The sequence below is a fragment of the Dinoponera quadriceps genome, unplaced genomic scaffold (genome assembly GCF_001313825.1).
Source record: "Dinoponera quadriceps isolate SergipeBrazil2010 unplaced genomic scaffold, ASM131382v1 scaffold2600, whole genome shotgun sequence".
NCBI classification, from domain to species: Eukaryota; Metazoa; Arthropoda; class Insecta; order Hymenoptera; family Formicidae; genus Dinoponera; species Dinoponera quadriceps.
The window spans coordinates 2197151-2209497 of record NW_014556795.1 but is presented as its reverse complement, the minus strand read 5'-3'; the positions used below and the strand labels follow the sequence as shown (position 1 = coordinate 2209497).

Below are 12347 nucleotides of genomic sequence, written 5' to 3'. Positions count from 1 at the left end.
GGCAAACTGTGCTCTTCCGAACGGCATTAAGAAACTTGGAGACATCTTCCGCTCGCTCGCTGATCATTTTGTAACCGTCTTGCAAATTTTTTACTCCTCGTGGTGCAACAAACAAACAAACAGCGTTCGGAACTCTTCCTTTTTTTTTTTGTTCGAGTCAATCGCCAGATCCACGTCGATGTCGCGAAGACTATCGTCCACTGCGAAGTTCGTCTCGGATAAAAATACAGGAGAGGCAATATTACGAAAGTTCCGGCCATTTATAACGCCGAAGCGAGCAAGTATTTCCCGCTCATTCCGTCGCCTTCGTAATCACGCGGAGGCCGCGGACTTTTTCGCGGAGTTCTACATCTCGAGAACGTCGCGACCGCACGTGGATCAAGTTCTTAAGAGGATAATGTTCCGCGGGAACTTTTCCACTCTCTCTCGGATGGAAAGATTTAGCGAAATTAAATCCATGGGGAAGAGAGAGAGAGAGAGAGAGAGAGAGAAGGGGAAGAGAATACACAGCGCGCTTGCATTCCGTTGCCTTGTATTGCAATAGCGATCGAAATGAGAGATCCCGCTCCGTCAGAAATGGCACGTGCTCGTATAAACGTTGGAAATAGGGTAAACGATATCTGCAATTACAATTCCAGCTGGAGGCAGAAGTTATCGTCAACTTAAAAGGTCGTGGCGATTTCTATCGGAGATTGATAATATGAGAGACATACGCGCGAATAACACGGTTCGACAAAAAAAACAAACTTTCTTCGAACGTCAGACGAGAACGACTAGTCGTATTATTTATATGTGTATTATATTATTATATATGTATATTTATATTTATATTATTATATGCATATATATTTCCTATAGCTTTTCAGATACTGAATACCAATCCGGTTCCCAAGTTGCTCCATCACGTTGCAATTTTGTGAAATTTGCTATTGAAGTTGTGAAAAAGTATATTTCCATGTATTTGATCATGAGTACGATATGCGATACATATTGGAGAAGTTATATTGCCAAGTTGGAAAATATCTTGCCGAGCGAATTTGTCCTTAGGACACGTTAGTTTGCAGTTAGAACAAAACACAGTGTTTTCCTACATTTACTAATTTCTTAACGCAAAATATAATTTGTAAATTCAGTAGAACAATCCAGAAAAATAGCGATTAGTATATTTAACAAATCCTTTTGCCGCCTGTATGGCAACCGATAGATTCTCTCGCGACGGCATAAAATTTGCCGTACCAGCCAATTATTTTTCTCCGTGTGCATAAATGAAAAATAAAACACAAGTGATTAGGATGTCATTTGTAATAAAGGGACGGGGGTGACGCGAATAAACGTTCGCAGAGGCCAAAGGGGCTTAACTCAATTTCGCTGATAATCGTGCCGTGACATTTTGAAATATTTTTTTCGAACACACACGCACACGCTTCCACCCCGGATGATGTTTCGATAAACCTTCCGCGAAGCTCTCTCTCTCGACACGTGCATGGATATTTCGAAATAAACACCTGCCTTTCCCTGGAAAATAACAGAGAGCACCAACGAAATGAATGCGTGAAAGAAACCAGATCGCATTGATTCCCGCACGCGGACGTCGTTTTTCTCCGGACGCCGTTTTAATAATGCCGGAGCGCAAATGACTTTCCCGCCGCTGTTCTTCTTTCGCATCGATCTCTTATCAGCTTCGCGGCAATATCGAAACGGGAGGAAATCCTTGTTCATCGGTCATTGTAACAGCCGAGTGAAATGACGTCACAAAAAATACCTTTTACAGAATAATGATTCCTTAACATTATTCGATCGAGCCGTGTTACAAAGCTGGTTCTCGGAAGTCAACCAAGTGAATAGATGCGTTTGATAACACGGCCAGTAGGACTGTATATTTGTGTGGCGCTTTTCGTCTGATAAAAGAAAGGAAAAAGGCCGATATTTACACAGCGTGCTGTCACCTTGGTTCCCGCGCGAGTTCGCGAGCGGTGGCTCGCAATCGTGACTGTTTGACGTAAACCTAGCTTGGCCGGGAAAGAGTGCGTGCAAACCGTTGTGCAAACGAGCGTCTGCGAGGGGAGATCGGCGTATCGAGAAACGTGACACGATTAGGCGATGAATCCGCGTTTGCTACCCCCCGGGCTGTACTGCGAGCGGCGAATTAACGACTCCAATTCCCGTGGCTCGTGTCTGCGAAAGTCCCGCGGGAATTTTCAAGTGTTATTATTATTATGCAAATCGGCGCTGACACCGACGGAAATCGGCCGGTCGAAGGCGCCGTCTTACACGTGCACGTGGAATACCGTGCAAGCGCATCGCTCCCTCTCTCTCTACCTATCTCTTTCCTTCTCTTTCTCACGGCATCAGTAAAATTCTGTATTCCGTACGCTCGCGGCAAAATATCCGGCCGCATCTGGCGGGGGATAAGCGCGGGGGCATCGAAGAAGAGGACGGAACACGCGGTGTGGGGTGGTTTCCGCCGTTTCCGAAGAAATTCACACAAAGCTCGTGCGTAGAGCTTCCGTATTCCCACGCATCTGGCGATCTCGGACACGCGGCGAACTCGGAATTTCAGCGGTTGAAATTCAAGCTTACGCACGATTCTTTGTACTTTCACATGCTTAATTCTCTTCCTTCTTTGGAACGTAAAAGTGATCGCATCCGATATTCAACGAGCGGTCCTATCTTTTTCACCGATCGTTTACGTCTAGGATACCTTCAAAATATCTCTCCTCGCTCTTATATTTGTATTTTTTACAAGCGAGATATTCGATTTCCCGTACTTGTTTGCGGATTCTTTCGTTCATTCGAGGTAATCCTCGTGATTCACAAAGACAAATATTCGTAGCACGCGTAATCATCCGTTAGGCGTTTCTATTAGGTTCTACTCCGGCACCTCCGGCAAAGCGGAAGGATACGCATTACGAGGGATCCGCGTTTCCTTTTGACGGGGGGACGCGGTTGCCATGGTAATCGGATGTCAGTCAATGTACCTGGCCTTATTTCCACACCCGTGTAAGCACTGTCGAATCGGAACCCCCTCGGAATCTATCCTCGTGACAGCCGCGCCTTATACGCCGGGTGTCCCGCGGGATTTCAAACCCCCCTCTCTCCCTCCCGCCCGGAAAATCGGCGTCCCCAAACATGATCCGAGCATCATTCACGCTACATTAAGCCTGTATGTCCCCGGACGTTCTCTCTCTCTCTTTTTTTTTTTTTTTCATAGTTATAAACGACTTATCGCGCCTATCTATTCATCCGCGACGTTACGAATTGTTTCGACAAGATCAATATTGGAAACTTGGTGAAAATGCCGACGACTCTGGTTCACGGATCAAAAATATACGATTTGAGTATATTATTCTCACGATTCTACCTCGCGTGATCAAAATTCAACGGATAATACACTCGAGAACTGGGAAATACTAAGAAATACTAATGACGCGAATAATTATCTTAATAGTTCAGGGATATTCTCGCACTCTCATTTCTCACGCGGCTAAGATAGGCGGATTGCGCAATTAATTCGTCTCGCCCAGTTTGCCCGTTTTAATCAGTTCAGAAACAAAAGGACGAAGTGCGGATGCGAATTCGCGGGAAATGAATTGAGTGCATTTTGCTCTGAAAATATTTGTGTACATATCTACACAAAATAAATAAATAAATCTTTTCATTATAGTTAATTAAAAACAATTTTGGCTTTTAGATATGCTTATTGATGTTGGGTTTTTCGTAAATACGTGTGATTTTTTTCTCAAATATTCGGAAATTATTTTATAACTGTGCAAATAAAGAATAATTTATTTATCACTAAAGCGAAAGGAAGAGACATTCTGCGATGTAACCCGATCGAGACGATTTCAAAGTCTTGCTAAATTTGGCCTCTCGTTTGTCTGTCACAGGTTCCCTGCTTGAACACTGGCGGTGCTGACACAGATACGGGATATAAATGAGAAGGAGACGCAAAAGCTGCTGAGTGCACGAGGCATATCACGATTCGGCATAATGGTATCGTTTGTTAAATCCTTAATAGCGAATTCGATCATTAGCATTACATCGAATTAGTACGCATTAAAAGTCACTACGTATAAAGTGTCCAAATGCGTTTTTTTAAATTAATAACTTAATTTATTAGAAATACTGTCATAATAAGCCACTTGATGCGCTTATTCCGATTCTTAAATATTGTTTTGGTTTTCCCTCACTTTTTTCACGAAAATAGCGAGTAAATCTATACTTACAATGTCTCTAATAATAAATCTATATTTAATAATATGCTATATATCATTAATAATAGCGGTTTTTCATCGGGATCTAAATGACCCCGGGTGATCGTTTACACACACACAAAAAAATAAGGTGACTATTCCCGGATTAATCTACCTATCTTTTATCTCTTCGTGGCACCGGTTTTTTGACACGACACCTGGCATTCCAGTACAGCATAGAATTCAGTGGTCGCGCAACACAGACTTTGCGCGCTTTCATTGTCGACCATTTCTAAAAGACCCTCCCTCGATCTCCGAATGCGCAACGATCTAACAAGCCTCGCGTGCGCTCGCGAAAGCTCGCGCAATATATGCTCGCCATTCGCTCTTCGTTTTACTCCCAGAAGCGTGCAGATAATCTGAACTCGTAACGTTAAAAGCGGACGTCGCGATACCGGCGCGTCGGCGGAAGGAGGGACCGCAGGATGAATACAATACTCACGCGAAACCGTGCGCAGCAACTTACAGCCCCTGTCCATATTATCAGTCGCGCCTTAATTTTGTACAATTCATTGACTTCTGGAGACCAGCTTTGCAATACGACTCATGTATCGACATAAAAGATGGATGTGGTAATTTAACATTATGTTTGTGCAACACATATTTGTATACTTTTTAACATTTTCCAAGTATTAAAGTAACATAAAATTTCAACGGGCCGTTTTTAACACATTTTACATCTCCCAAACTGTCTATTTTTTTATAACGTCATTTCACCCGGGGCTGTCACAATGACGTGAGTTCTGCATGTTTACAAAAATTACCGGTGAAACGAATGATTCGACACCTCGGAAGGTTGCGCGGAGAGCGCGCTGATTGACACCGAAAATGATTCCAAACGGGTAAGCACAAAATTAGGAGCTTTTCCTTTCCTCCTAACCTGCATCCTAAAAAAAATCAAAGTGCGTCTAATAACGTGGCCAGGGACTGTACAAATACGGCGGCGGTGAGGTTCACCGAGATTGCGAGGCGCGCGCGATGAAAAGCCTCCGCTGCTTGCGGTGGTGCTTGCGCCGACGTTGCGCTTAATGAACCCGACGACTAAAGGCTTATTTTATAAAAACAGATCCAGCTGTCGTGCAGCGGCGACGTGCTCGGCGACGTCTTAATCCCGTAGAAATTTCCGCCGGGACACCCTCGCAGGAAGAAGGAGGAGGAGAAGGACGCCGGCAGCCACCTGTGACTCTCGCCGCCGAGAGGGAGATCCCCGGTGGGGGAGGAGAAAGCGCGAGGGGGGAGGAAGAATAACCGGCGATAAATCGTGCAGAAGCGAGAGGTACGTTCTCACCTTTCTTTACCCTCCTCTTCCTCCTCCTCCGTTCAGCCCTTCTCCCGCGGGACGCGATGCAGGGTGAATTACGGGCCGTGGCGACAGCTATGACACGCTTTTTCACCGCGCGATTGTATCTCCGTCGGCGGCGCGAAATTTCATTACGCGCTGCCATCCGGCGCGCGGGATCGGATTAAACATAATTAACCGGCAGCCGCCGGTGAATTTTCATCGAAAGGAGATTTGCGCTCGCGCGATTCACACTTCCCAAGTTCCCAAATGGCCAAACTCTGTGTTCCAAGGGCTCTGGAGCGACGATCGCTACAGCGACGCGTCACCGCGGTCGATGCGTTTAATTATAAAAAAAGAAAATGATAAAAAAAAAAGAAACACGCGTCCTCGTGTATTTTTATCGGAAGCAAGGCTCCGTGCGTTTTCCATTAATCTAACGAGAATCTCTAGTCTGTGACGATGAGTGCCGTCGGGGCATCGATATCGTTCGATCGATGCGCGTAAGTGTAAAAAATGTATACATTCGAACGCGATTAATCAATGTCCGCGTTAGTTCCTCCTCCCGTCGGCGGAGGGATTTTCACATATTTTGCGCAAATTGAAATCAATATCGTTGTTTATCGATGCTTTCGCTCGTAAAATATATATATTGCGTTCAAACAGCGCGGACTCGTTACTGCACACGTGTGAGCGTATATGTGTGTGTAAATTAACGGAGACGATTTGATTAATAATACCGAAGGTAAAATTGAAAAGCGAGCGCGGAATAATGAACGGGAATATCGCGAAAAAGCAAGTCCCGAGCAAGTGAGACCGCAGAGATCGCGCGGAGAAATATCCTCGGGATCGGGATTTAATACACACGACGCACGCACCGTCTCGAGACTCGTTACAACGATACATTTTGCGGAGCGTTGCGTATTCATTTTCCCATGTGTGTTTGTCGTCATGAACACGGAGAGAAAAACACACCGACACGCCACGGACGCCGCTACGATTTGCGTTTCTGATGCGGGCAAACTTCCACGTCATATATTTCCGAGTCATTTTAATTCTCGCGTATTACGTTGTCCGAGAAGGGGAGAGCGTAATCTGGTTCGCGCTCCCTGTGATCGTGGATGATATACATTGCTCTTTTTTACAATACGATAATATTTTTCTCTGTGCTTTCACAGTGTATACCGCCGCTCGAGATTTCAAGAGTAAATGTTCCATTCAAGCTTAGAATGAATTCTGACTCCACGAGAGCGGACGTTTCAATCGATCGCAGCGAATTTGTTTCCGTGACTATGGAATACGTCAGATTCACACTTCAGTTTCGGCTGAAAAATATTCACCCGACGATTCGGAATGTGAAATTCTCTCGGTTGAAACGAGCGAAAGATCACTCGGGTGACTCGGCTGTCACTCTACCTATCGACCGAAATTTCTCTCCAAGAAATTTAGAAAGCGTGATTCCCACTCGCCGAGCGCCCTTCAGAAATTTATAACCGTGGCGTGTCAGACTTTGGAAAAATCGATGCCGACAAGCACGTGGCGAAACAACGAGTGTCTCGTTAAAACTCGCCCCGCTATAACCGGAATATTCCGATTGGCGCGACGGGTCGATAATTACACCGTTTAGTCCAATTTCCGCTGCCCTTGGCAGTCTTAAACGTTTCTCCCTTCCCTATAACTCGATATCGCCGACCTAACTTCGCGTTGAGAGTAACAAGACAGTCTCTCTCCCCCCCTCTCTCTTTCTTAACAGGAACAACGCGGCCGCGATTTCCCCGAGGAAGATGCGAGGTCCCGCGAGAACGTCGCGCCGGGGGTGAGTGAATGGAGAGTTCGACGGGCGGCGACGTTGGGTGGAAAAACGCGATCGTCTCGCGTCGATCGCGATCGATCGGTCCGGTGGAGCAAGCTCGGCCGCCACCTACTCGCTCCTGACCGCGGTCAGGGCAAGGACCGCCGCGGGGAATCGAATTAATATCCAGACGAGGCAGGCCGAGGAGGGCGACGTAGGGGACGAGGAGGCTTGTATTGGATTTACAGGAGGAGGGCTACGAGACGACCGATCTCCCGGGTAATGCCTTCCTGAGGCGGCATTCTCGCGGTCGTGCTCGAGGTCACGGAGCGTCCGGCGACCGACAGTATGGCCGATCTCGAGAGGATCCGGCTGGTGGTGCTCGGCGGCGCCGGGGTCGGCAAGAGCGCCATTATACGCCGGCTGCTCGGCCAAGGTTTCAGCGAGCGGTACCGGCCCACCGTGGAGGACCTGTATTCCCGGGAATGCGTCCTCGGCACCTTGACGCTCAAGGTCGACCTCTTGGATACCGCGGGTGAGTGTCATGAACGTGCGTTTGCTCTCTTCAAATTCATTAATCGTTGATTAATTACGAGTGAGAGTCGATCGGCGGATAGACGCGAAATCGTAAATCTTAGCGTCACGAGAAACTTTTTCTCTTGTTCATCAAGCGCTCGATTATTTCGCGACGTATCCGATTTGCGCCGGCAATATGCGATCATGCTGTTGCCCGTTACTTTCCGATCGATACACCGAATGGCGAGAAGCCATTTGCATTTGATGCAACTCGGCTCGAGATGCTTCCCGACTCAAAGGAATTATACACGCTTACGCCTCCGAGTGGGGAATTAATTCTACTCTACAAACCTAAGAACAATGCTATCAGCTTGCGCGTAACGCGCGTAATTATGTAACTCTCTTGTTCCCACGTGACGACGACGACTGCGAATTTCACGTCGTATTTGTTGACGATACGAGACGGCACAAAGTGAGAGGCGCACGTCGTTCGAGATAATTGGAGTAATCCGTCTAATTACGAGATAACTGCGATATTATTTTGAATGCGAAGCATTCTTTCCTTGAGTTGTACGAGTTGACTCAATTTACGATGGCTGACACCCAAGACGAAATTTTAGACCTACTTTTAACCCATCGAATCTTCTAACATCAGTTTCTGCAGAATCAATGATAGATCAATGATAGATTTAATTTACATGGGAACTTTAGTTAGTTCTACTTAGCGTTTCGAAATAGCTGAAAATGCACAAAATACCACTTGTTCTAAAGAGGGCCTCAGCAAAGCCTCGTAAAAGCCTCCAGATCCTTTGAATATAACCTATCCCTCTAATCTTATTAAAATAATATATTTATTAGTGATTATTTTCAAAGAGATAATTTTATATTTGATAGCAATACCTGCTCACATAAATGTCATGTGTAAAATAATATAGAATTAACTTCTGTTTATTATTGCAGCTCGTGTTCGCATGATTATTAATAATGAATGTAGATATTGTAATGTCTACATTAGATATTATAATATTCACATTCATTATTAATAATGTAATAATGCATGCAGATATTCCTGTAAATCAATAAGAACTTGAATTACGTTACTTGAACGACGTTAAGTTAACGATATCGGAAATTTTCCCTGCAATCCTCAAGCTGTAATAATAATTTGTCCTCAATAATAATATAATAAAACGTTTCTATTTCATGAAAATTAATATGTGCTGCTTGTCTTCCTTAGAAATATTACATATTTTAATATATTTAAATTTCATGTTAATTAATTTCGATTAATTATAACTGGATTCAAGAGTGGTTTGAAAAAGAAGAATTTCGATTTAATTATATTTAGTGTATTAATATCACAAAAAATTAAGGAACATTTAGAAGTATATCGCAATAGGAACAACGAATCCTCCAAGTAGAATTTACAGATTTTAAATAGAAGCTGTAAGTCAAGACTGAATCAAAAGAGATTGCTGTAGATTTTAGAATATCTTAGTAGATTTTATATGGAATATCGAGGTAAAAAATAGAGCTAAAATTTCAGCCGGAGAAGAGTTAAATAGAATCGAACGAGGCGTATATAGGATTCAGAATATCAAAGTAGACGTTAATGGAATTTTCATGTCGAAAGTATCGAAGATCAAAATTTCGACTCTGGTATATTTACGAGAGTTAAACATCGGGATAACTGATAACTTCGATAAACTGCATATTTTTCATAATGGAGAGCTCGCTGGGACAGATCGCGAAACGACACGTGAGCTTATATAAACGTCCGCTATGTAGTAATTTCCAGCAGGATAAATACTGTAGCCGAAGAGATGAAATGACGGCAGCCGATGAGCGAGGAAAACCCTCGGTCCCTCTCGTATATCGAGCTCGTTCGAATCTCTCTTGTTTTTATTCGTCCCACAGGTGACCTGCAGTTTCCCGCGATGAGGCGTTTGAGCATAGCCACCGCCCACGCATTCCTCCTCGTCTACGCGACAACGTCGTTACCAAGCTTCGAGTGCGTGAAGCGTTGCTTCGAAGAAGTGAGAGAACAACGACCCGACTTCCAGGTGCGTGACGAAGCCGATACGGAATACGCGAGTCGAATTTTTACGTTAAGTCTATTTCTAGTTCTACATTAAACCCTCAAGAATCTTCTGTCGTTACTCTTTTGACGTGTTACAAATGGGAAGCTATTTCCATTTTTTCTCATTCGAAGACTTAACGTGGATTCAAAAATACTCTCCTCGACAGGTTTAATTCTAGACTCACCACACTTCCTGCGAGTCCCGGTTTCATCGCACTGGCCTTCAGGTCATTTTCAACTATTAAGAACTCCTCGAAAAATGGATATTCATTAAAGATATTTACATTTAATTTAAACGCTAATGAATGTCAGGAGTGCGTCCCTATTATTGTAATTAAGATTAACGTTTAAAGAGAAAAAAGCTTTGAAAGAAGCCCGGGTAGAAATTTTTTCATCGCGTAAAACGTTATTTAAAAAAAATCACAGCTTTTTTTATAAAGCAGTGTTATATAAAAGGAATAATCTTTTTTTTCTCAAAGATTGAGATCAAAGATAAAGGATATAAGTTTTCGGAAAAAAATAAGAAATAATGAGACGACGCAAAAGTACCTGTATCACACATAGGTATAGCACACGCAAGACCGATTTCAATAGCGTTTCCTACATCTGCCGAAATGGCGCAGTATGGAGTGTCATAAAGGGAAAACAGAATATTTTTTCCCTCCCGGGTCTGACCCCGTACCTTACACTATACAGAAACAGCGGCGCTACATTACACTATATAGAAGCAGCATATTAAAAACAGCACCGAGTGCGTTACATCCAGTGTGATGTTCTAGGATTAAATTCCCTCTGTAGCAATAAAAGAGTTCCTTTGACGCCAGAAATGGGAAGATATTTTCGCCTTTTTATTTCCACTTGAGAGACTTAGTGTAGAACCAAAGTAGACGTAATGTAGGACGCGATTTCTTTGCGAGCAGGAGGTACCGATAGTCGTCGCCGGTAACAAGCTCGACCTGGCGCCGGCGCGGAGGGAAGTGCCCATCGAGGACGTCAGCGAGTGGCTGTTTTGCGAATTGCCGAAGCTGCGCGCCAAGGTGATGGAGTGCTCGGCGAAGGACGACTACAATATCAAGGATATCTTCAGGTGTTTCGTCACGTTGTCCAGGATCGTGCCGAAGAATCCTACCGGCGAGTCCGACGAATCGGGCCTCAGGAGAAGATGCTCGGCGTACGGATCGCGCAGGTACCTTTACATTTTCTTCATTTCTTCGGGTGAAATATGGTGAAATGAAATCTCACTCGTTTTGAGCGGGATTTTTCTCCAAGGAAGATTTACACATTCCTACTCGAAATTTATCGAATATTTCCCTTTTTCTAAATTTCTTCAAGTGGAATCTCACTCGAAAAGTAGAACGGCCATCTACTCACTCGATCTCGATAGATTTTTCACTCGTGATGAAGGGAATCCTCCACTCTGAATCATCGAATATTTTCGCACGAAATCGAGGAGTGAATTTCATGCACAAGAGTGAATATGGCGCACGTTACAAGAACATATTTATTCCAATTTCAAATAGCAATATCTTCGCTATCACTTCGAGTAAAAAAGAGCCGTCACTTTCCACTCGTTTAGAGTGAAATTCCGCTTCCGAGAGTAGCCTCTCCCATTCGCAAACTCGAGTCATTCAAACATGACTCACGCCAGAATTTGCATCTTAGGGTAAAATAAGAAATTCGCCGACCAATTGGGACGAAGTTTTTCTCAGCAAAAATTTCGGGGTACGCATGATGAGTCACACACGGTCGATTAAATTGACAAGGACGAGCGTCGCGCACCTGCAATTGACGTGTCGGACGCAATTAACGCTCGCGAAGAGTCATTAAACGGCCGACACGCCGATAAAGACCCGAAAAAGAAACTCGTTGGACCCGGCGGATGCCGATGACACGTGTTAAACAAGGCTTGACGATGTGATTTCTTAATATACAAAAGCGCGCACGGGATTTCCATCGGAAAGCACCGGCTGCGCCGCCTCTCGTTCGCGAACTCGCCGTTTAATTGCGACCTGTTGTACGCGCCCCGTTGATCGGCAACAGCGAACAGCGCGCTAACAAAACAGCCGGTCTAATCCAAAAAGTTCCCAACGGCCATCAGCGTCACGTCCACCGACGCTGTGTCGGAGAACATGCGTCGGGTGTGAACATAATTGCGAACATAATTGCGAAACGCTCAGCGCCGCTTATGATTTCGCGATCGATTCGAGTCCGCACGTCGTGGATATAAATAGAGAAGCGCAACGGGGGAAAATCAATTTCGACTTTGATCGTCTGAATCACCCTATTTTCTCTTTCCATCACGACTGAGAGCGTGATGATATGCCGGTAGGTTGTAATGCAGAGTATCCCGAAAAAATGCATACGCACTTTGAATGCCATCGGTTTTCGAATTTTTTTTTGTCAACGCCTGTTTTCAAACATATATAT

The 12347-nt window shown here is 44.5% G+C and overlaps 1 protein-coding gene across 5 annotated transcripts in view; it reads left to right on the top strand.

The window, feature by feature from the left end:
* LOC106748284 (GTP-binding protein Di-Ras2) overlaps positions 1–12347 on the top strand; it is an 89257-nt gene that overhangs the window by 74736 nt on the left and 2174 nt on the right. For all 5 annotated transcript variants that reach the window (XM_014626672.1, XM_014626670.1, XM_014626671.1 and 2 more), the window contains 5 exons: positions 3888–3993; positions 5320–5529; positions 7286–7859; positions 9758–9903; positions 10841–11106. In XM_014626672.1, the coding sequence (XP_014482158.1) occupies positions 7673–7859; positions 9758–9903; positions 10841–11106 (599 nt within the window). In that variant the 5' untranslated portion in view covers positions 3888–3993; positions 5320–5529; positions 7286–7672. The remainder of the gene's footprint in view (positions 1–3887; positions 3994–5319; positions 5530–7285; positions 7860–9757; positions 9904–10840; positions 11107–12347) is intronic.